The sequence below is a fragment of the Gallus gallus genome, chromosome 1 (assembly GCF_016699485.2).
Source record: "Gallus gallus isolate bGalGal1 chromosome 1, bGalGal1.mat.broiler.GRCg7b, whole genome shotgun sequence".
Taxonomy (NCBI): domain Eukaryota; kingdom Metazoa; phylum Chordata; class Aves; order Galliformes; family Phasianidae; genus Gallus; species Gallus gallus.
The window spans coordinates 137,778,504-137,803,961 of NC_052532.1; the positions used below are offsets into that span (position 1 = coordinate 137,778,504).

The 25,458-nt window shown below is 36.8% G+C and overlaps 1 protein-coding gene across 3 annotated transcripts in view; it reads right to left on the reverse strand.

Moving 5' to 3' along the window:
• Positions 1–746: 746 nt before the first annotated feature.
• Positions 747–25,458, reverse strand: part of ATP11A (ATPase phospholipid transporting 11A) — a 120,856-nt gene continuing 96,144 nt past the window's right edge. For all 3 annotated transcript variants that reach the window (XM_040662546.2, XM_040662539.2, XM_046906768.1), the window contains exons 19-30: positions 24,959–25,210; positions 22,408–22,582; positions 21,604–21,706; positions 21,114–21,259; positions 20,066–20,125; positions 19,156–19,283; positions 17,224–17,359; positions 12,357–12,422; positions 11,959–12,062; positions 10,798–10,963; positions 6,243–6,332; positions 747–4,934 (exon numbers count right to left, since the gene is read on the reverse strand). In XM_040662546.2, the coding sequence (XP_040518480.1) occupies positions 4,677–4,934; positions 6,243–6,332; positions 10,798–10,963; positions 11,959–12,062; positions 12,357–12,422; positions 17,224–17,359; positions 19,156–19,283; positions 20,066–20,125; positions 21,114–21,259; positions 21,604–21,706; positions 22,408–22,582; positions 24,959–25,210 (1,684 nt within the window). In that variant the 3' untranslated portion in view covers positions 747–4,676. The remainder of the gene's footprint in view (positions 4,935–6,242; positions 6,333–10,797; positions 10,964–11,958; positions 12,063–12,356; positions 12,423–17,223; positions 17,360–19,155; positions 19,284–20,065; positions 20,126–21,113; positions 21,260–21,603; positions 21,707–22,407; positions 22,583–24,958; positions 25,211–25,458) is intronic.

Genomic DNA, 25,458 nt, shown 5'->3' on the forward strand with positions numbered 1-25,458 from the left:
TTTATTATGGGAACAGAAAAGTCAATACACAAATCAGGTGCCTGCGCATTCTACGTAGCCTCATCAAGAATCACAGAATGGCTTGGGGTGGAAGGGACCTCAAGGATCATCAAGTTCCAACCTCCTGCCGCAGGCGAGGCTGCCAGCTGCTAGATCAAGTACTGGATCAGACTGAAGGAAGAGGGAGGCACCTCACCTAGTGCTCTGATCTGCTCTGTCGAAGCTCTCTGGGGTAGCTTCAGGTTGATGGCGTGAAGACATTTGTTGGCATGCTCTGTAACGGTGTCCAAAGTACAGGACGTCCCATGCCGTTGTACCACCAAACAAAAGAAAATGATGGACTTCTGTGCGATCAGCCTCCTTCGTAAGAACACCGCTGCCAACTCAGATGGCAAAGCACACTGGCTTTGCCTTTAATTCAGTTTCTTTAAACTGCGACAATGCAGAGAAAGGTGAACTAGCTCTGGGTACCCAGGCCAGCAGGACTGTAAGGAAGTACAGATCTTCTTACGTGCAGCTTTACTAGCTTAGATTGTAAAGAACTTTAGCACTAATCCAATCAATGTGGGAAGAATGAAGCTCTCCTGGGTCGGTACTGATTTGGATCAGCTCCGCAGCACCACTCACATCATTCACCTTTTGGCCTCCTTTGAATTTTCCACTTGCTTTTTTAACTGGCTGTGATGCTCTCTGAGAGCAGACGTGACTAGGAGCACATTCAGCACCAGAATCAAACACTCAATCCATTTTCTGTTGTCTACTTACATTTTATTACAGACTAATATGAAATCATTTCATATTCATACTTGGTTTTAATTACTCGTGAGCAAACTTAAACCAGTTCTGAATGTTTATATTTATTGCAAGCAGATCCATGTCTCCTGCTTATTATACGTTCTACGTAAGGACCCAAAACGTGACTGAATATAAACAAGTTATATTTGGTTATCTACAGAAATTAAAGTTAAAAATAGCACTGAAAAGAAACTTTACAGTAATGCATTCACACACTGACTCTTCAAATCAAATAAATGAAGTGGTATAGGATAATCTAAACATTAGATTCGAAGGCTGATTTATTTTCAAATAAATGCACCTACAATTGTACAATAAAAATAAGTGTTAGTATTTGGTGCCGACGACTACAGACGTCTTTAATGTTTAATGCACAGGTAACTACCCCCAGCCCCCGGGCAGCACTTCCACAGATTCTACTTTACGTTACGTCATGGAAGGACGTTTAAAATGGAGTGCGTACGTAGCACGGAACTCATTACAGATGACGCATATTAAAATCGTGTGAGTTCTCATAAGGTAAAAAAATTAAAGCTTCATAAATGGATCTTTAGATTATTCTGCAAAGTAGAATCGCGTACTTTTTAACTTTCGCAATACTTTCACACATTTCCATTAAAGCTTTTTTCACAGAGACAGCAGCGTGAGCACAACGACCCCACTGGCTTCCAAAAAGAAAAGTAGTGCAGTGCTCAACTCGGCTATTTTTTTTTTTCCTTTTGTATTTGCAAGCCAGTTGGGACAAGACAGGCTAATGCAAGCAAGAAAGTAAACCGTAAGCTTTTATCTTAAGTGGCTGAACGAACAGTTATTGTACAGTGTAAAACCAAAAGGATCCACATCTTTTGCCACGAGCCACTGCAGGAATATACGAACGTCAGCGGCTGAAAAGCTTGAAATACTTTCTAAGTCTTCAGATACATTTGGTTAGCGCTTACCAGTTTCAAGACATTTATAGAAGCAGTTATGGAGACATTATGCTGTTAAAGCTGCAACGATTTAAACAAGGCGAGTTAGGAAGTTATATAGATTTTTATACTTTTCCCCATTCTTACAGTATATAGAAATCAGTCTCCTTTCAGTGCCCCATCCATAATAAAACATTCTGATTCATTTTGATCTAACTGCTAAGTTCTCATCTTGGTATTGCCTGGTCTGTTTACAGATCAACTCCAAGTCGCCACCCGCTGCAGTGGGCTAAGTTTGCATGGCAATAGGAACAGGAACAGAAAGAAAAACCTATCAAGTGAAACGTTGATGTTCTATGTGTTTTCCATCAAATGCTCCATTTCAATAAACAGTACCGACTTTTAAAGGTAAAAGTATTGCTAAATCAAAGCAGAAATTTCCACTTAAATTCAAGCATTTCTCCTCCTCCAAAAACGACACGTTCAACGAGAATTTCCCAAATGCTTAAAGAGGTGTTTCAGCGTGAATAATATTGTAAATATTCTAAGTGCTGGTCTACACAGAGCTTGCAATGAACTGCTTTGTTAACAGGCTGAATGGGAATGCAGCACTTTCAAAATCATCAAGCAAAGATCTCCTTATTTAAGGCTAAGAGATGGAACTCAAGAAGTAAAAAAGCAGGAGGGTTTATAGAATAGAAAAGCCAGCAGTAACAGTACAGCACAGAAAGTGTATCGCTCTAATTGCCAGCAAATCATTAATAGTTTGGGTGACACTGACAGAGCAACTGACCTATATTTCTAATTTAACATTCATTAGAATTTTAACATTCAGCCACAACTCCACTCTAAGCTAAATTTAAGTGGCCACAACTCATAAGTATAAAAAAAGCCTTCAAAACATATATACTTAAAAAAAATAGAAATGGTGTGTTAACAAATGTATGCGTAAAACAGATTTATAAATAGCTACAGTATGAAAAATATTTCAGTGCAAAGGCAATTTTAAGATTTCTAAAAAATACATTACAAATAATTTGTTAACTACACACAAGAAATTTGTCACTGCTACAGGTATAAAATTTATACGCATAATAACTTTGTTTAAAAAATATGTACACCAGTGTTTTATGTAGGGGATGGTTTGAACTGACCAACATTCAAGTATGCAATGGCATATGTATGTACACACTCCCACACTCATATACATGTTTATGTATTTCAAAATGTTTCTGCTATGAGGACATTCTTTGAAACACAAAAGTGCTACATGTTAAATGGTAAAGATACCTTCATTTGTGGTGCTCACCAGCAGCCTTTTATAATTCTTCCCTTTTCTTTGGTATAATGAAGATTTCACTGCTGACTTTACAATCTGTTTGTTCCAGGGAATATTCACTATTTCACTACTTGTTGAACAGGAAAGTCACTCGGAATATCGTGTGGAACATTTCCTACTGGGTTCATTTTTCTTTTATTCAAAAGTAAATTATTAAGTAAATCATTTTGTCTCTATGGGAAATCACTTTTCGCCACCACTCATGTTAACACACAACTAATGTCTTGGGCAAGTCTTCCAATAAAGGCTGCAGCTCTGATTCCAAATATTTTGTTTGCACACCGCAACACATCCTTAGTTAATATCCTCCCAGAAGTATTTAAAGACTGTGGTTATTAACGAGTTAAAAACACCAGGCTAAACTAGACTGAAATTGGATTATTCCTTCAGGTAGTTTTGTACCCCAAAATAAAACACTGGACTAAAGAAACGAGACAAGGACACAGCTAACATAAACGTAGCAGAGAAAATAGAAGTAAAAGTTGGCTGTCATACTTGAAGTGATACAAACAGAATCTTTGCAGTCAAACTGATTTCTATTATGTTTCAGCTGTTAGTAATAGCTGTGTGCCACCTACTGGTTTGCTTGCAAAAGTTAACAGTTGGATATTCCTTGCTTTGTAATGCATCTCCTGAGCCAATTAGCTCTTATCAATTAAAATTAAAATTAAAATAATAATAAAAAAACCTAAAGAAATAAAAACTTCAAACTAAAAGGATAACTCCAGATAATAAAAAATGCTTATTTGGGAAAATAGCCTTTTTTTGAGGGGGAAAAAAAAAGAACAAAAAGGTTCTCTGTATAAAACTTACTACTATACTTACTACTATGCATACTTTAAAACCATGGAGATAGTTAAGAAGTTTGAACACTGCGTACCTGCATCCTTGATGAATTCACGAAGACACTGAAGGCAAAATGCTTACATTCAATTTTTCTGTAGATATCAACACTGATGATACCTACTGAACAGCCAACTTGACTTCACATAGTGTGCATGTACTCTACGCAAGGATCATTTTGCCTATTTTTCTACAGGGGAGTACTAACTGAAAACCATACAGGGCCCTGATTTGGCCACTTACAAGGAAGTGAACATTAGAGAGTGTTTCTTGAAAGCAGATTTGCACAGAGGAAACACCAGTTTGTTCTATAGAGAAAGCAGAGAAAGAAAAAGGACAGAGGAAAATCAGAAACAGCACTTAGTAATATGCTTTAGGAAACTTTCATCAGAGATAACTGAGGTCATCGCTTCTGGCTGAAAATTAAAACTGTTGATCTCAGAATGTAGGTCACTGACTGAAACTATACACTTCAAGTAACAAAATGACTAAAGATGACAGAAACAATAAATGCACAAGAGTCTTGACACAGGAAGATGAGTAAATCTTAGTGCTACCAGTCTCACAGTACCAGACTGTGCGGATTGTTCATTGCCCCAGTAGTTCAAAACATAGAAAGAGGCCTATCGGCCTGGAAGGTTTCATACTTCTAGCTCTTGATCCTGTTTGTCTGAGCATTACCTCAGACAGCAAGAGCCACGTATAGTTTGATATATTTCTGTGACATGTTTGTTTCCTAAAAAAAGAAATAAACAAAGGTACAGTTTTTAAAGGCTTGAATTGGTGTTCTGTCATACAGACGTTTCCAAACCTGACCCACTGTAGCGGTAGCCTGCACTGGAACGACAATGCTTATTTGAATAGCCAAAGACAGATGGAAGCACTGAATAATCAATGCCTCTCCAGTGCGTAAACATTGTTTTTTTAGAACGAGAATGAGACCTTCTTGCTGGGGAATTGCTGCAGTCATTGCTCCTGTATCTTGGGCTTTTGAGGCAGGCAAGAGGTGTGAATTCCGAGATGTGGTCCCGACAGTGCCTTGATGCATTCTGTTGAGAAAAAGAAAAACAAGTGAATAGGTGATTTCAGAGCTAAAAGCCTAATCTTGCGTTCTCTCCGCCTTTCACTAAATCACCAATTTAGGTATTTGCTTCAACTGAAGGTAAAATCCCTCTTTGAACATTACTGGTTGTATATTAAGACCTAAAGAATTAGATGCAATATTACAAATAATCTCTAAGCCTGATAATGGGCTCTCTAGAGAAGAGACGAAGACACAGAGGACTGCTTTCAAATTGATTTTTGTTTGTCTGTTTGTTTGCTTTTTAAACCTGGTTTATAATTCAATGTGCAATCTCTTTTTGTACCTCTTTTTATCTCAGAACTTTTTTTAGTCAGGAATTCCTACAGAGAATTTTGAGATAGAACAGACTCGACTACTTTGCCCTGTACTTCCAAAGAGAGGGAATTCTTTACAGTTGTTTGAGCCCGTAGATAACACAGTAGTAAGAGGGACAATAATAAAATAATAACGTAGCTTATAGAAGTTTGCCCGCTTTCAATGCCAATCGCAAGCTTAAACTGCTACGTTAACATAACCAAAAGTACGTAGAAAGCTCCCTTAAAACAGTTTCTCTCTGAAGGGATTCAGTGAACTGTACCAAACTGCTCACTAGCAGCAAGGCTTGCATTCTTTTAAACACACATACAGAACAAATACTAGCGTTAGTACAGAAAAATTTAGGGAAACGAATAATAGAGTGGCTGACTTTCTTCTGGAAATGTCAGTGGGTAACGCAGTCCTACACTGTATAACTCCTTTTTCCTATTCCTCCAGCTACAAAGTGAAGCATTTTAGTTACTCTTTCTAAAAATAAATTGGTATTTTTTTCTATTCATAAAATGTTGGGTTTCAATATGCCATGGCTGACACTACTGCAGAAAGCTGGGGCTTTCTACTGCTAATTGTCCAGCAGTCTCTAAAGACAGCAGATACTGGCAGACGAACAGCCCCAGATGCACAGCCCCTGACCAAGGGTCCTACTGACAAATAAATCACCTCCTTTTCTATGACAATCTCTCTGTTTTACTGTCTGCCTTGGTCTATGTGTGTATCCAAAAACATGAGAGACAACAGATAAACTGCTAATGTGTGGGACTTCTGACTCCACATATTTGACACCGCAGCGTAATGCAAGTACACCCTGCAGTAATAACTGCTGTTCTTATAAAACAGATGTTATACAACCCCTATTTGTAACACCATGTATTAACTGGACTTTAATATGGGTATATCCACTCACACAGACACACTGTTCTCCTCACATGACTAAATGTCTGAGACAAAGAGAGCTTACCTCTGACATGGAACATCTTTTGCAACAACTAGGCTCTCCAAGTAAAACACAATTATTTTGTATCAATATTGATGAAATACAGGAAAAACTCTGGAGGAAACAATTGATTTGTAAATAGTACAATTCACCAGTAGAAATCCATCCAAACTGGCAACACGTACAGTACTGTTACCTAGCTTTGATCTAATTATGGCTCGAAGCTGAAAGAGTTCCTTCAAGAAGTGGCCCATCGCTGTTCACCAGTGCATTTAGGGCTGTTTTATGTCTCATACTCTTCTGCAAGGATGAGGAAAAACAATGAGACTTGCTGAACACAGGAGGGAAATATGAATGAATTGTACCATCTGGTACAAGTGTAACTATTGTAGCAGGGCCCTACAAAGTGGCAGATTTTCTGATAGGTTTAAAAGGGAAAGGTTATCCAGAGTATAACAAAGTTTCTATTTCTTGATCCTGAGATCTAATTGTTTGAGCCATACTTTTACAATTCAATTTCGAACCATTAAAAATACTTAATTACTCTCATTTAAAGTGTTTAAACTGTACCATGACTAAGTACCATGGGCTCCCTGCTGACGATTACCTGTGCTGAATAAAAGATCTCCCCTTGGATATGATGCCATGTGGCTGCATATGGAGCAGTGCCCTGTAGGGCATCAGGCAGCCCCACCGGTCCAGTATTTCCTTAGGGACATCTCTCACGGCCCGTTCAGGCACTCCAATTAAGGAGTGGATGTCCTGCTTCTTCCAAGAGCTACTGGGGCACTGCAGCGAGCACTACACAGAAGGTGATGGTGTCAGCATTGATGAAGGCTTACAACCTAGTCATTACCACCTGCTGAAATTGGGCAAGGCAGTTATTGTGGTAACTTCTTGTACGGGATTCAAATATTTCAACAGCAGGACCATTTCTTTAGTTTCTGTAGAAGAGGAGCCAAAGTGAAAAAGGCAACAGCTGGCTCTCTAAGCCCATTGAGGAACAGAAAGATGGTGAGTCCCCAGAGAGGCTTCCCCAGGCAAAAGCAGCGCAGTGGGAGCAGCAAAGGGCAGAGATTCCACGCCAAGCCTGATGGGCTGATCTGGTGACTGAAGTGAAAGCAAAGTATTAAAACCATCAGTCAGAAGCAAAAGGAAAAAGAAAAAATATTTCTTAAAAAGGGATGAAAACATAGAAGCTATTTACAGCTCACAACCAAAGGCCTGGTATTTCAGCTAGAAATACTTGGGAATACAGAAACACTGTCCACCAAAGTGACAATTTAAAACGAAAATAATTCAAAGTGAATTTACATTTTCCATAACCAAACTGCTTAGCTTCTCCTCTCAGAGAGAGAATAAAGTAAAAAGAAATATCATCAATTAATGTAAGTAGGATATTAAAAAAGCCCTATTGCCTCTTCAAAGGTAAGGCTGAAAGAAACACTACAGCAGCGTATCTTCCAGTTGAAGAACAAAATTCAGCTTGTTTCACTGAGCCAAACAGTCACTGTGACTAAGAGTGTGACAGACACGAGCAAGTTTTGAATTAAATTACCAAAGACAACTGATTCCTCCAAAGCTTTTGCAGAGTTAATGTTTTAGCACGAGAAAGTCAACAGGTTGTGTATATGCACATACATACGCACATACATATATGGACATATATGTATGCATATATATATGTATACATATGTGAATGCATACATGCATATATATATATATGAAAAGATCTTTCCGAAAACCCAAACTCTGAATGGTGACGATGGTAAGCGATGACCTGCCACTCCCTGGAGTGACCCCAAGTAACAGAATAGCTAAGAAGGACAAGAATTGCTTCAAAGGCTGGGTGCTATCTGATTGTCTGAGCAGAAATAAGTTAGTAACCCAGAAGGTGACTGCTAGCCCTGTGTTAGTCTTGCCAACTGTTCCAGAAGCCCTTTATTAAAAAGGTGATAGAGTTTATAGGAATGCAGTAAGTTTAAAAATAGCATCAGTTTCAAACTCACTTCAAACCAATCCAAAAGCTCTTAAAAGCCAATTTTAGTCAAAATTTGCAATAGTGAAAACAACTTTGTATATCTTCCATGTGACTTCTACAATTACAGTCATTTTTATTGACTATAAGCTTTGAAGGAAGAAAGAAAGAGACATATCTTTCATCTTAATCTGTTAAAAATTAAGGATATAAAATCTGTAGTGGAAACCAAACCAAGAGCTTTGTAGTATTAAGTCATAAGGAGCTTCCTTGCAGACTGCAGTGAAGCCAGGATTTATCCGCTTTTCTTATACTTTTGTATTAAATTGTATCTCATAGACTTCTGAACCTTAAGTTATTTTCTTTTTAGAAAGAAGCACAGAAAAGCTTAATTTGAAAATGCCTGCTAGAAGTAACTTAGTGCAAGAAAGTTGCATTTGCAGCAGAATGGATATTTTAATGTATTTCAAAGACTGCTAAAGGGGCTTCCAGTACCAGCTTTCCCATATCAAGCTAGGATGTCAGCATAATCAGAATTATCACTCTATATGGCAACTATTCCTCTTGGTGATTTACAATGCAAGCAAGACATGCATTCACCTACAGAAACACAAATGATTAAAATGCGGTCTAAGAACCTTAGACTCTTGAGTCAGAAAGATTTTGTAGAATTCAGTAACAACGTGACAAAAATGATGGTGATAGTGACAGGTTGTGACATTGACTCATAGAATCCTTGCGATAAATAAACAGAAGTAGGAAAAATTTACAAGTATTTTGCAAAGTACAGTTGATGTGAATCAGAAATGGAGATAATGAGTACAGTAAATAACTTCTGATGACAAACTTTTTAATGTCCTTCGAATGAAATGGCCAAGCATGCAGAAAGGCAGAAAAAGTCACCTTTTGTTCCGTTAGAAACTTAGACTGCTTGAAGTCTGAGAAAGCATAAAGATGGTGGACTGCTCAACAGAAAGGCACTGATGTTTAGTCTGATTTTCCCAGGAGATTGTAGGAGGTAACCGTGCACATCATTTATATTTAAAGCAAGGCAGCAGTTATTTAGACAAAGCGGATTGGAAGACAGGAGGAAACAAAGAGAGGGAAGAAGAAACACAAGGGATACATCTGGTTAAAAGTCAAAGATTTTGTTCTAAATATTCAAAAAAGAATATTGCCAGTGTTAGCCCAAAGTTTGCCTTGAAATCCATTCATTTTCCAGCACTAACATACACTGTTGGTGAAATTCCTTTATTTAGGGCTGTGTTCTTGCATTAACCCAGCCTCATTCTCTCTCTTTAGACTTAAATTAAGCATGCAGAACCTACACCAAAACCAACTCCTTCCACAAATAGCATATATGACAGAGAGATCTGTTAAAAATATTGAAATAGAGAAATGACAAATGCTGATCTGCCTAGAAATACTTCTTTGCTTTCTGCATTCTTTCCTGCCCTCTTGAGGTGAGGCATTTTTACACCAAGGTATATTCAAGGAGCGGAAAACAATGGCAAGTGGGTTTACTTTTCAGCTGTAAGAAGAATTTTTTACCTTTGCCAAAAGGGGAAATTTATATTCCTTCAAAGTTCCTTTATTCATTACCTCTTAACACGAAGTATCTTCTCCAATAAACATTAAAGGTTAACTGATCCCTACACACATACTCACTAATAACTCCTTTAACCTAATGGTGGCAGTTGATGAGCTGAAAAGGGTGAGGGCAATAATATTAAGTATCGGGTTCAAAACCTCTATTGTCCTTCACTTTCTAATGTATGTAACATATATGTTACATATGAATATATATTGGGGTCAAAAATACAGCCAAAATCATCATTTAGGGCTGTTTTGATGTCCTTAGAATAACACCACGTTTACCCCAGAAGCTGGCTTCGCTATAAGTCTCAGCAGAGAAGGCCTGCATTTATACAACAGTTTCTGCTTTTGGGCTGATCGGAAGAAAGGTGACAATAGATTTAAAAATACTTTTTTCATTGGCACAGCAAAGCACACGTATATAGAAATAATGAATCAAGCAGATAAAATGTAAGTTGATATATAAAAGAGGAAAAATTGATTAATAGAGTAGGTTTTAATATGCTTGTTTTGTAACAGGCCCTGCTTCAGTATTAAATAGTTTGTAAGATACTGTACAGATAATGTAACATGAACGTTGGCAGGAATTCATGACATATTCCTTATCAACATACTATATATTCATCACTGCTGTACAGGCTGATATAAGTGTCTCCTGCCTATGCTCACTGAGATCCCAAGCTCCTTACTCTTCTTATTTCCTCAAACTGAGAATCATGCTGAACCAGATAGCTATCTCCCACCATCCTTATCAACTGACTTCCCATTGGCTGCTGATATTGGAGCACATGAATCGCCACAGCATTCAAGTATTTACCACCCTGTAAATGGTAAGCAGCTTCTTCCAGCATGCTGGCTGGTGAAAAAAGTGACTGCTATACAAAACCAATGATATACACCAAAGATGGGGAACCTCTATTCAAATCTTATCTCTAAACTTGAGAGAGGTCTAATTATTAGAGACTTGTGATATCAAAACCTAATTACACAGAAAAATATTTTTACCTGGATTCTTTCTGTTGCTGTAGGCCACAACTGTCTGCACAAGACCTTCTTGAGAACATCTGGAAGAAGGCTGACAGTTATGAGCAGAATTATACCCAGCCACGCAGGACCACTAGACAGCATTTGCATGAACACATAATACATCCTCTGATAATTGAGAAAAGGCCTGGTAAGAAAAAAGGTTAAATAGATATTACACTTCAATACACATGAGACAGAAAAGACTGGCACCATTAAACACAGAAGTTACAAAGGGATAAAATAGTGAAGGTTCAACTTCCCAGTTTGTTGGGATTTATCCATGCCAGTATTCTCAAAAATTCTCTAAACATTCACTGACTACAGAGTTGCTTTCCTCTTGTCTGTCAGGGTGTAGGAAATACCAGACTGTTCTCTGCCTCTCCCTTGCAAAGATAAAAAAAACATCTGAGTCTGAGCTCATACACTTCAGGCTTCAAGCTGCGCCAGGGAAGATTCAGGCTGGACGTTAGGAAATACTACTTCTCTGAAAGGGTGGTCAGGCACTGGAATGGGCTGCCCAGAGAGGTGGTGGAGTCACCGACCCTGGTGGTGTTTAAAGAGTGTTTGGATGTTGTGTTGAGGGACATGGTTTAGTGGGAACCATTGATGAAGGGCGAATGGTTGGACTGGATGATCCTGTGGGTCTTTTCCAACCGTAGCGATTCTATGATTCTATGACTCCTGATGGTCAGCACAATTTCAGTGTTAGTTGCACCCCCTGGCTCTTGCATAGACTGCTACAGCTACCCCCCTCCAAGACAAGCTGCTATGCAGGTGGCTAACCCCCAGGCAACACAGACCTGACCTACTCTGTGAAATTTTACCTCAGATAGACAACCTCAGCTCCATGAACAAATCCTTGGACTATTATTGACTGATAATACTGAGGCAGCTTCACTGGCAGTCTGAGGTCTGATATTCTTCTCCTCATACTGTAATATTTTTAAAAGCTTTACAGTGAAAGAAGATCTGAGCATTCTGTAATTATGATTACTGATGCATTTAAAATGTGACTGCAACTGGGAGTTCCGCAATATATAAAAGCTAAATTGAATTCTTTGTGGGGAAAAATATGAAATGCATAACACATTTATGTTTCTGAAATAACATTTGCAATGCAATTTATATTAGGATTCATACCAAATAATTCCTCCCCAGAGCAGAGAAAAGACAATGTAGAATAGCAGTGATCCCCAGATCATGAAGTGATTTATCCACGTCCAATAGTGTGTATCTAGTGCAAGCTGAAAAGAACAATACATTATATTGTGTTACTACTATTTAGAAGCAACAGAATACTCCGTTAAAGTCAAACTGAAATGACACCTTTTAAAAAAAGATAAGAATTCTATACAGAATTAGTTGGAAAAAGTTTTGTTTTTTTAATTTTGAGCAGTGAAGAAGCCATAGATTGCAAAAACTGTGTTTAAACTAATACCCTACAATGTATGGTGCTAGAGAGAAAGTGGTCTTAGCAAGCAGCAATGAGCAAACAAGCTCTAAGAAAGTTTCAGTGGATAAAATATAGCATATATTACCTTGAGTGTAACCGTAAATACAAGCACAGTGAACACCAGTGTTCCAAAGGTCCAGTTTCCAAACATCTAAAAAGAGATGGTCCAAGGCAGTTATAATAGGTAATATCTTCCATCGCTTCATGAATTGTCCAGAATAAACATCTTAAAGCTATGTCTCACTATTACAAAGATACCAGGAATTGACAATTAAGCAACCTTAAATTCCTAGATGATCTATCCAATGCAAATTGTTCTGTTTTCTTGCTCTCGTGTATACATACTTCATATTTCACAGGTCTGTATGGGATTTGCCCAAGTGTACTGAAAGAGCTGGCCCATGTGACTGCAGGGCTACTGTCTATCATCCACGAAAAATCCCCATGACAGGGGGAGGCAAATGAGTACTGGAAGAAGGCCCAAAAGCCCACCTTTAACAAGAGGGCAAGAAGGAGGACCTGGGACATTACATGCTTGTCAGGATCACCTTGATCCCTGTAAAGATAATGTACTGTTAGAATCCATTCCGTGTATGTAAAGTACAAATAAAATAAAATAAAATATTGTGAATATTCAGCAAGATTTACCATGAACAAATCACACCTGATCAACCTGATTGCCTTCTGTGAAAACATGACTGGACAGGCAGTTGCTTGGAGAGCAGTAAGAGAGAAAGTTTGTGAAGCTGTATGAACAGAAAACTGGCTGGACAATCAGACTCAAAAGAGACGTCAGCAGCAGTATGAAGTAACTGGAGGCTAGATACTGCTGATGTTCTTCAGGAGCTGTCCCAGAGACCAAAACTGTTTAACTTCAGGAACAGTCTGAGCAATGGCGCAGAACATACCCTCAACAAATTTGTAAATGATATCCAATTGAGAAGCAGCTGATACACATGAAAGAAGGGATTCTATTCAGATGAACCTCAACTGTTTGGTGAAATGGGCTGACTAGTCTCAAAAAGTACAACAAATGCAGGATTCTGCACCAGCAACAGAATAATTCTATGCACCAGTGCAGCCTGAGGCCGACTGCCTAGAAAGCAGTCTTTACTGCTTTACTGGAAAGGACTTTAGAGACTTGGTTGAGGTGAATAAGTTGAACCTGAGTCAAGTGTGCTGTTGCAGGGGTAAAGGCCAACCTCGTAAAACATTGACATGGATGCTATTAGCAGGTAAAGGAAAGTGATTCTTCTTGTCTACTCAGGACATAACTGTTCACTCTTCAGTAACAAAACAGATAATGCTTAGGTATTAGGAGAAGTGTTTTCAGCATGAGGGCAGAAAAACATTAGAACAGGCTGCCCAGGAAGATTATGAAATCTCCAGCCTGAGGGGTATTCAAAACTTGAAAAAGAATGGACAAGACCTTTAGCAACTTGATTCTAATTAGTGCCTCATCAAGTAGGGAGCCACACTGGATCAACTCTGGGTCCCTTCCCACCTACATTATTATATATAAGCTTGCTCAACATCAGATGACAAGAGATCCATATGGTAAACAGTCATACAGATGTCCTGCCTTGGGAAAAACTCTGAATGGACATCACAGCCAGCCATACGACAGAAACCTGTAGGAAACATGGCTGAAATGATCTGATCCAGTGGGAACAAAGAATTGCTTAAAAAACAAACACATAACTGATCTAAATATTCATTATCCTGAACAACCATTTAATTACTTCAAAATTATTGAATGTGTAACCAAGTGTACAGAGCAGACAACCTTCAGTATTTTGAACTGAGTTTTACTAAGATACCTAATACGCTGTTTTAGTAGGGTCATGTCCATGCTACATAATGATGTGTGCCCTAAAAATATATGTGTAGCTAATACCACGCAGGAATCTGTTGCAGGAAACTGAAATTATGCCAACATTTACTGAATTTCTCCTGCAGTTAAACTTTACAATGCTCTCATGCTGTATCTGGCATCTCTTGGAGTGCATAGTGTCAAAGTTTCTGCACGCTGCACAGATGTGTCCATATTTCCAGTAAAAGCTGATTAGGAAAATAACGGGAAAGCCTTCCTTGTCTCTGTTCATCAGGCTACGTGGGAAGCACCAGGCTACAATCTAACACCTCATCTACCCAAGTTTTTGGCTAAGGAAATGAGGCCATAGCACAGGGATAGCAGATACCAACAGCCTGCTAACTTGGCACAGAGGAAAAGTAAGCAGAGCAATATAGGAAAGAATGAGCCCCCAGAATGACAGCATTTGCAGCACTGAATATATCTCAAGGTACTATTTGTGACTTCAGGTTGCCAATCATTCTTTTGTAAGTCTGTTTGTTAACGTGCAGTTTATTAACAAATACTTTGTGTGCTCTGCTCCCAGCCTATCCAAGACCCTCCCCTCCTTCTGCAATTGCATGTGTTGTATCTTCCACATTCCAGCTCATCACTCATCTCCCTTCCTGCTTTTTTTTCCCATTCTATTAATCGTTTTAACTTTCTCCTACCTATCTCTGAATCCAATTTAACAATTATATTTAAATCCATCTACATCAAACGATGAAATGAAAAAAAAAATCACACAGCAAATATTTTTATACGAGTAAAACTAAGATGACATTCATAATTTGCAATCACTGCTACAATGCCTTCTTTTCTTCTTTCTTTCCTTGTGTAGTTGGTCTCAGGCTATATGGTTTTGCAATACCAGTAATGCCATATCCAAATTGGAACTTCATACAAAAAGTACGGTCACAAACTAATAAAGAGGTAAATCTTTGGCATCTTAGTTTTGTTTACCAGGAAATAACCGAGGCACGCATTTATGGAGTCAATTTCAGTGTTTGAAAGTACACTTTTCAGTATTCCAGCAACATCACTGTACAGAATACAAACAATTTCAGACACACTTTTATTGAGAAACATTGTAGGGGAATGACGTTTGGAAGCAAACTGAGGAGTATTTAAATTTTACTGCGATATAGGGGGCAATTCCAGTAAAAGACATTCACTTTTTACTAGCTTTGCAAAAACGGTGTAATTCACTTTTGGAGGGAAAGAAGACAATTTTTTTTTTGTTTCAGAAACCATTTTAACACTTGGGAATCTAACTTGAATCATCTGGTATCATTTATGATATGAATGTTTTCTGCTCTTTTTATTCTCTTTCATATTTACTTCCTTTGCCAGTTTCATAATAGCACATTATTGCAGTAACCGTTACAAATCTTCCAGTGTTGTACTGACATCTTCCAGACATGAGCACAATTTAAATACTTGGAAATAACCATCAACTAGCATTCATGTATGTATGAACCCACACTGCATCTCTGACTATTCCTGAACGCTAAAATTTTGGAGCCTTTAAGTCTAAAATTACAACTGTAAATCTGTACATTTTATGCATACAAACAAGCATGCTGAATGGCATCGAATTTTCTAATCCACTCTGATGCTCAGGAGTCAGAAACTCTCATCAAGCAAATCATTTCACAATCAAATATGAACATGGGTATCTAGTTCTAGACACACACACTGAATATTTGCAATTAAGTGTTAATGTTTCCTCACTGAGAAGAACTTGATTTAGTACACACAACAGAAATAGATTATAATCCCAAAAAGGTACCCTACCAGAACATTTGGAACGAAGACCCCTTACAAAATTTTGTACACGTGGGAAGACTAATTTTCAGGACTATAAGTATGAGCTGATACAGATTTGAACAACTAATTGAACATAATGGGATCAGAAAAAGAAGTGCTGCAGAGTACAGCTATGCCTAATGGAAAGCCATCCAGTTCTTACAAGAGCTGTCTTCCTTAACAGATGTTCTCCCACTCACTGATAAATGCCACAGAGATGGCTCTTTATGGAATTTGAATATTACTTTCCTAGCAAATGTGTAAGTCACACATAGGCAACAAGATAGTGCTGTTTATCTTCTCTCTCACTTTGAGGGTTTCTAAAACTGTTCAAACTTTCTAAAACTGTTCAAACATTTTATGGCATAAACTGTAATAAATTTTCTATAGCAGAGAGTCAGCAACAAAATATAGGCTACAGAAAAGTATAGAACAAAATAAAATGCAAGGAAGCAAAAAGCCTACTCATTTTTGAAAGTACCTGGCTCTTCACTATGTCTTGTATACTTCAATACACCTTGTACTCTACAGAATTTCTTTGCATTTTAAATACTTAAAAAGTAGTGATAAAAAGAGCATTGCTATTTAAGTAATACTGTAAGAGTTGTAAGAAATAGCTACCTGCTCTTTAATTAACCGTTTAATTAAAGAACAGTGAAAGAAATGGATATCATGACAAATCCACAATAGTCTTACCATGTGAGTGTTGGTTGTCATTAGCTGAGGATAGGAAGAGAAGCAAGTAGCAAAAAGAAAAAAAAAAGCACACAAATAAAATAGACCAACATATCAATGGGTAAAACAAATAAAATGCAAAAAGGTTCTTAAAACTTGAATTCATGTGACAGCAAAGCATGTACAGAGAGATTATTTTAAACTGCCATATGTAAAAATCAATTAAAGTATTTAAAAGCTTGGCATACCTAAGTTCTTTTCTGATCATTCATAACTGCTCTACCGAGAGTCTTTCGATACGTTAGTCAGATATTCATCAGATGCGTGTTAAGCATAGAACAGAAAGCTCACTATGTAAATTCTGAAGAAATTCTTCAACTTTATAATACATATTTTTCCTAAGCTGCATCTAGTCCTACGCCACCATTTACCCATATACAAAATTCTCATTAGATAATACAGATTTGGCTAAATGGGTAACCGACCGTAATTCATAAAACAGCTATCATCTGTGTGGGAAATCTTAAAGAGAACGATTAAGACTGTTTCACAATGACAGAACGCACCTGACGTTAAAAAAATTACCTGCTACTGACCGACCAAATCCAACACTAACCTGTCCGTTGCTGGTCAGAATTGTGTTGTCAAACAAGAAATAGGCACCAAAGAAAAATACCACAGCATCAAACACTCCTAGGAATGTCCAATAAATAAATGCACGCCAGCGCAACAAAGCATTCTTGGCAACATCTCTGTGTAAAACAAGATATATACGTTCACATCAGAATGTTATTAAAACCTCACACAAATGACATCAAAATCGTTTTTCCTTCAAAAAACTTTAAGAGATCTCATGAAAACTGTCACCTCTCCATATGACAACTGTCTGTCACTCCACACCCAAATCCTTCCTGAATATCTCTCTTCTTCATTTGTTTGATTCATTTTTTACTGAACCCTTTAAACTGCTGCCTGTAGTTTGCTTATTCCAACTGTATGGTAAACCCCCTTGGGCTGCACCCGTTTACTTTTCCATTATTTTATTTATTTATTTTTTTATGGGAGGTATCATTTTTTTACAGTATCTGCTGTGCATCTGACAATCCAGCCTGGATTGCACTAGAGGTCTCTGGAGACTTTGCTTTGCTTCCCCTTGGGTACTTTTACATAGAATGTTGCAACAAATCAAAATACTAATTTTATGTGGAACGTGCAAAAGAATGATTTTGCAATTAGGGTGAACCTTCAGGTCAAATTGCAAATTTCTTAGATGCTTTCCCATGAAAATTACATGGATTGGGCAAAAATAGAAATGTTCACTGCTGTTTATTTTGTTACTGCAGAAAAGCTTAAATAGTACAAATTAGTTCTTGCACAGAGAAAGACTATACGTCAACTTGTCATTTACCATAAGACACATCAGAGCATACTTTTGATATATAAATAAAACAGATACATGAAAACCCAGAATTACAGGCATCTCACATAATAGCTAGCAATACTATTAACCAACACTTTCACCACAAATGTTTAAAAGCCATATCTGATAACTAGATTAATTCATTTGTCACCGTATGCTAACACAGTAGATTAGAATTATATGGTCCAAAACCATATATGGCTACCTCTAGCCTTATCTGGCCTGAACAACTGTGCTATGCCCAAAACAGCTTGGCCATAGACCCTGTAAGACATCAAAATACCTGTTTTTGACCAGATAACCTGTTAATTTTCAAAAAACAAAATGAAAGATCTTCTGAATGACCGTTTCTAAACTGAGAACATTTAAAATATAAAAGAGAAAAGAAAAATAGGGGGTTTTGGTTTCAACAGCAGTATCGTGTATTCCTCTTGTATTTCACACTTAAACAGCATCACCTTTTGGCCATCTATTACTTTTCTCCAGCAATTCTTGCACTTTGATTTCCTACTGTTACCACTCCCTAAAATCTCTAAAATACTGGTTTTACAGCCACAGCAATAAAAAACTGGCAGTGTTTCTGGAAGATTTAGATAATTACATGCAGTTTATTGGCAGGGAGTGCATTTCAAGTGACTAAGAATCTGTAACAGACACGGTTTTAATGCCCAGAAGGGAGTAAACAATATGCAGAGGACAATCTTGGACACAATACAGAATATAACCTATGATACAACACACTAAAAAGTCTCCTTTTCTTTCAAAATAGTGTAAAAATGTATATGCTATGACTCCTCTTAATTATAAAAAAATCTATTCCTCATGGTTGGAGGAAATAAACAGAACCAAATTAAATCATAATTTGATTTGTAGAACAATAATTTCTATTATTCTCTCACTAATGTAGCAAATGAATGGATTGACCTGCAGTATGTAAATATTCATGTTAAAATACATGTGTGCTGCAGCAGTTTACGTGCCGTGCATGTGGTTTTCAACACCTATATTGCAGTGTACATGATGCTCTATTGTGCCTCGTGGTACGGAAATCCTGAAGACTTCGGTTATAACATGGAAAGATTCCACAACTGAACAGTCAAACTTTGGGGACTAATGTATTAAGTTTACCTGTACAGGGAAGGCTCTCTCTTGAGTGTGTCTGCACTGACATGTTGTTCCATTAGACTGTACAAGAGGATAGGAAGGGAAGTGAAGCTGATATTGTACAGTGTTAGATACGCAGTATCATACAAAGGCTGTAGATGGAAAAGAACACAATGAGTTATAATTTTAAAACAATCCACTGCACTGCACTTGATTTAAAATGTGTGAGTCCACTTCTTCAGAAAACATAAGTAAAACTCTTAACAAAGGAGGCACATAACCCATAACAGCTGCTTACTGATTTAAGTCATAACTGTGCCCTTGTACTTCATTCATCTGGAGGAGAAAAGATCAACTAAAAGAGGGGGGAAGTATTCCAGAGATTCTTCAGCTGCAGGTGACTGAAATAAGCTGTACAAAGAAACAGCCCAATATTATCGTTGTTTCTTCACCTCTCTGAACTATTTTTCCATATACGGATCAGCACTGTAACTACAACTTAAACTTATTACATTAAATAAGAAGGGTTCTTTAATTATGCAAAACCTACTTGTTGGTCTTTTATGCCTTAAAAATTGCTGTCATGTACCCCTTTTTGATTCAGAATTGTACTTTGTACTTAAGAACTAGGAAATCTTACAACCTAATTTTCACCAACAAATGCTTTAATAACAAACACTCACAATGTCTTTGTTTTCTTGTCTTTTTTTTTTAACTTTAAAAATAATATTGTTTTTATGATAATTCATCACATTAATTTCTGTAATTTCAGTTGCCACTAAAAATCATACAACGCAGAAGTAATGTTCCTCTTTCTACAGTGTGCAAACTAACCTAGAAATTTTATCACCTGGACAGGTACAGTTTCAAAGGCTCCATTTGTTTAACAAATGACAAAGAGAAAATTTGGCAGCGAGGAAAAAAAATAACTGACCTGTTGTGAAAACCCACAGAAGAACTGATATAAAAACTGAGGAAAAATGAAGCAGACATTCTGAAAAATAAAAGGACACAGAAGTGAAATACAAGCACTAATACATGTGCTGTTCAGTGCTAAAGCTACTCATATTACAGTTTTATAATATTAGTTATAAATGCAGTAAACACTGCGGTAACAATAGAAAGAACTGTATACACTATATACCAACACCATCTCACCAGTAGTACTACTAAGAAAAATACTTAAAATATTCAGACAGAAAATTTATAGGATTACAGTTTCAAAATCCCAGGGCAGATTCATTAATCTGTGATCCAGGAGCACAGCTCAGTGAAGGGAAAACAAAATGCAATCCACAGGAGAACACAAGTTGTGGTAAGGAAGGATATTTGTCTTCTGCTTAGGAGTTTCCAGCAAAGTAGTTTTTAAGATGTTTCTACCTGAGACCCTAAACTTCATCCTCCCCTAGCCATACATATAGTCAAACAATAATACCTTGAATAATCCTCTGATGGTTACTTTCTATAATGTTCCACTGCTTACCGAAAGAACTTTGACTGGATCCCAACATTTAGACCTAATAAAACTGTCTAAAAAAGAGAATGCAAATTATACATTTCCTCCATTCAAACTACTCCAATGAATTTAGAAACTAATATAAATTTAGTTCTCAGCTACTACTTGCAGCTTGATTTAAAAGCGCACTGTAGAGAAAATCCAGAAGTTAATGAAAATATATAGAACAGTCTACGTTGGAATCTGTGAGAGAGAAAGGCAAATTTCACATTGAATCATACCTAGATTACAAAATACAGTTATATAAAAGATATTGCCCTTCATGACCTGGCTAACAACAATAATCCTATTTCAACTTTGCAGTTGTCAGTCAGGAAAATCTCTTTATGGAATTATTGCTTTTTTTGTACCACTGACTACTATATGCACTACGTTGTATATTATATGTATACATTATACATCATATATACTGATATTGCCAAGTGAATTTTTGAAATTGAGATAACTACAATAAGCATTCTCCTACCTTATAAAAGAAGTATTGCACAAGTTCAGATATCCTAACGTAATAGAAATGCCCGTGAACAAGCAACATTTTTTTCAAATGTTTAAACTTAGGTATTGCATAGTCACTGTTTCTTGCTGCTTGACGACCTTCTTTGCCAATGATTCCTTTAAAAAAAAAAAAAAAAAAAAAAAAAGAGATGGAGCTGTTTAATAATGGAAGAGCTATTTGAAAGACACAATTATTTGAAAAACTGAAAAATAATGCTATGATATTGATATTCTAGAATGGGTGGATTGATGCGTGAATTGATGGGTGGATGGTTGGACTGGGTGAACCTGTGCGTCTTTTCCAACCTTGGTGATTCTATGATTCTATGAAATCACCAGTGTACCTCATAAAATTCCCAAGGTAAATGTACTAAAAAATGCCTATAAAAACCAGAATCTGATTGAGATCACCTGTTTTTAAGAAGTTTTGTTGTTTTTTTTTTCCTAAAAAGCACACTTACCTATACCAACATGTGCTTCTAGAATCATACTGACATCATTGGCTCCATCACCGATTGCTAATGTGATAGGGTGCTCCTTTGACAGCTTAATCAATTTTACAATCTGGAAAAAAATTAGTGTTAAAAACTCTTGTCTACAATGGGCTGGTAATTATGCATGTGTGTACAGTTAAATAAAAATGACCAATACAGCTGTGTAAGAAACTTTCTGAAAGGACACAAAAGCACTGTTATCCAATCCAACAACAAGGCATTAAGATCATAGGAGGGTCTTTGTATTAAATTTTTTTCCTACGAACATAAAAAAAATATATTTGATAAAAATTAGTATTGAGTAGTCTGCAAGTACTTATGTAACACATGCTTTTCTATCTGGATTCTTCCTTTGTGGTTTCCCATTTATATTAAACTAAAAAATTAGTATCGCTCCTCAATAATAAATAACCCAGGTTCTTGTAGCATCAACAGTTAGTAGACAATTCAAGGCTTGTTACATTAGGAGGAAGAAATTAGTTCCATTCATTAAATATGTCAATTTATCAGCACGTACCAACAATAAAATTAGCACAATATGTACATAAATCAAATGCAGGCGTGCAGTTGGGTGCCATTTTAGCATACCATTATCTAAATTGCTTGCCAGTAGAAATTTCCCCTGCTCTTTTTTTTTTTTTTACTGCTTTTTCCATGTTAGTAGATACTAATGTAGGGCAATGTAATGTAAATGTTAACATTGCAAGTTATTATAAACCGAACAAAGTTTTAACTTTCAATATTTACATATACCAGAAATGAAATACCAACCTGTGCTTTTTGCAGAGGTGCCATTCGACAGCATAACACTGCACTGCAGTTCCTGCAAATTTCAAGAAAGAGCTCTCTGTAGTTACCAGAGCTCCCATCTTGTCTTGGTTTCATTATTAATGACAAAGCTGCTCCATCAATAATTAAACCATAATCTTGCATATCGGTAGAAAGTCTGTTCAGGGATAAAATATAAACTAAGAGTCACTGTAAAATTCTCAGACGTATTTTAATTTTGGCAATAATAACTATTGCCAAAATTAATTTTTTTTTGTGAAAATTAACAAATGAAAAATTAATGAGTATAGTCCATAATTAATACATTTTGAAATGAAATTCCTTGTATAGGACTGCTATTTATGACATTCTAAAATTTGAACTTATGTTGAACACATTCAGTGCTTCACCCATTTTATTACAGCCATCTGAAACCTCAGTGACTTCAACAGTGAGGATGAGTTGGTCTGAAAGGACTTCACCAACTGCTGCAAGGTATACTGATTGCAGAAAGAACAGCAGTATTGCATAAGACAGAGAAGAAAGTTAAAAAGAAAGGCTTCAGGTGCTCCACAATCTATTTTGATGAGAAAAATGGCATTGTTTTTCAAAGGTCTACGTTTAAAGATTTTAAAGCACCTTTAAGCCATGCTTTGAAGGCAACACTGAAGAGCTGACCTGAAGAGTTAAGGCCACTGTTTTCATTTGCAGGATGTACACTTTGCATTTAGTACAGTGACTAAGTCTGATACAAGCAGACCTGGGTAAACTTTAAGGTAGCTAATTCAGGCATTGCTAGAAGTGTAGCCATGGTTGCACGAAGCACAGTTTAGCACAGAAAAACACACTGAACAATAGGGGGAGATGCTGTACGCCGAGTGCTGCACTACAGACTTCTGCAGCATCCTAATCATTTCAGAGCTCCTTTTCACTTGCCAAAATTACATAGTAGCCTCAGGCTCAAGCCCACCAGTGAGCGCTATATAAACATACACTCCCTTTCATTTGTGCTCTAGTCTCAGTGCTGCAAGGTAATACTACTCTGTGTGGGTTTTCAGCAAATGATTTCACCGTGACCAATGAAAAACACTGCATCTATTAATAGTCTTTATCATATTTTAAGCAACTCCATCTTCCCTACTAAAACATAAGCTATTTTTGGCAAATAATGTAAAGTACTGCAGACGATATTTTAAATTAGGTTACAGATATCTTCCAGCACTTTGTTACCATTGAAACAAATAGGGCAGCACCATTAGTATAACACAACATCTAATAAAAATATATTACTTTGAAGTCTAGACAATGTACTGATTGTTAGACATATTGCAGTGAAAGGTCTTCAATTTGATTTTGAACAGCTACGTAAAATCTTGCTATTAATATCTTTGCACGTTCTCTGCCTCTGGAGCCAAACATAGGAGATTCTGATGAGTTTTTATGTATGGCAAATGGGTATTGCACAAGGAGTTAAACAACGAAATGTAACTTGTACAACTTGCAGAATATAAGCTGAAAGTGGAACGGATGGTACAGAGATAATCAGTAAGTTATTTCTGAATAAGAAATGTAAGAGACATATTTAACTGAATACACAAATATTCTGGCCCTGAGTTTCAAGCCGTAAGGCTAAGAGTTTTAGAACCTCTCTGTTAAAGTATCACAAACACACACTAGCTTGCTGCTGCTTTACTACAAATTTATTATGATTCAAATGCATATAAAATGAACTTGCTAACTGGTTCTGTATTAAAAACAAAGCAAATACATACCATTTCATCTCAAAGGCTAATAACTTTTCATGATGATATGGATGCTTTTGAGTCTAATTTCTATGTATGTACAGGATATGAAAAGAGGTTTCATAAAAGACTATTTAATGTGTGTATGCTGATAAGCTTCAAGTAGCCTAACTTATTTCATATTATACCAATGTTTTTGCTTTTTAATGCCATTTTCTATCTTCTTTCATGCTATGTTTCATGAAAATCATTTCCGCACACAATTCCTCTCTTCCCTTTGACACTCAAAAAACACAGAACTCTATGTTTTCTGTACAGTTTACCATTCTCTTTAGGGCACTTTAAGTGTTTTTATGCACAAAGAAGGCTCGGTACTGTGCTGTTGACTGTCACCTGTCTGTAAATACAGCACAATCTTCCCTCAAAATTTTGCAGTAGGGTCAACATAGCAGAGCTTCCTGAGGACTCAGTTTTATCAATAAAGTCATATCATACAGTATTTCTGATTACAGAAATAAATCATGCCTGCTTCCTTTTTAGAAGTTAGAAACAGTACGTTACTATCAGTTATACCAATAATCAATATTTTTGCAGTATTTTAAACAGTAAAGCAGCACCTGTAATGAGACAGAGAGTCAACCATGACCGTAAAAAATTAAATCTATATAGAGTAAACTTAGTTGCTGCACAATAATTCACACTAACAGAAACCGAAGCAGTACAATGGTAGCCTTAAGTTATTGGATCAATTTAATTATTTATGAAATGCACAGAAATGCACTCTTGGTTTGAAAATTCAACTTTTTTCTTACCCTGACAAGCTATCCCTGGTTAAGCTGCCACTGTGTCTTAGGACAGTTTTGCTTAGGTCAAAAAGCACATCATGTAAACTCTGCTCCTCAATTTTCTTTGTGGTTAGCTCAAGTATTTGTGTATTTCTCCGGAACAGCTTGCAAGCATAGCAAGTAGCTGCAGCAGTCTCCATTTTGTCTCCTGTTAGAACCCAAACTTTAATTCCAGCTTTCTGGAGTGCTTCAATTGTGTCAGCAGCTTTTTCTTGTAGCCTGTGGAAGTCAACAGACAACGGATATTCATGGATTACTTGGAAATGGGAAATGAAGAGCTTTTCATTAAGAAATAATAAAAGTATTCAATAAAAGATATCAGATTCAAGAATTTTCCCCAAGGTGTGAATCTAAAATGCTCAGGGGAACAGAACATTATCAGTGATTTATTTTGACACTTTCTAAATCCTCAAAGTTTCATCTTTTGTTTATACAGCCAAAAGGACATGATGCTTCATTCCCCAGAC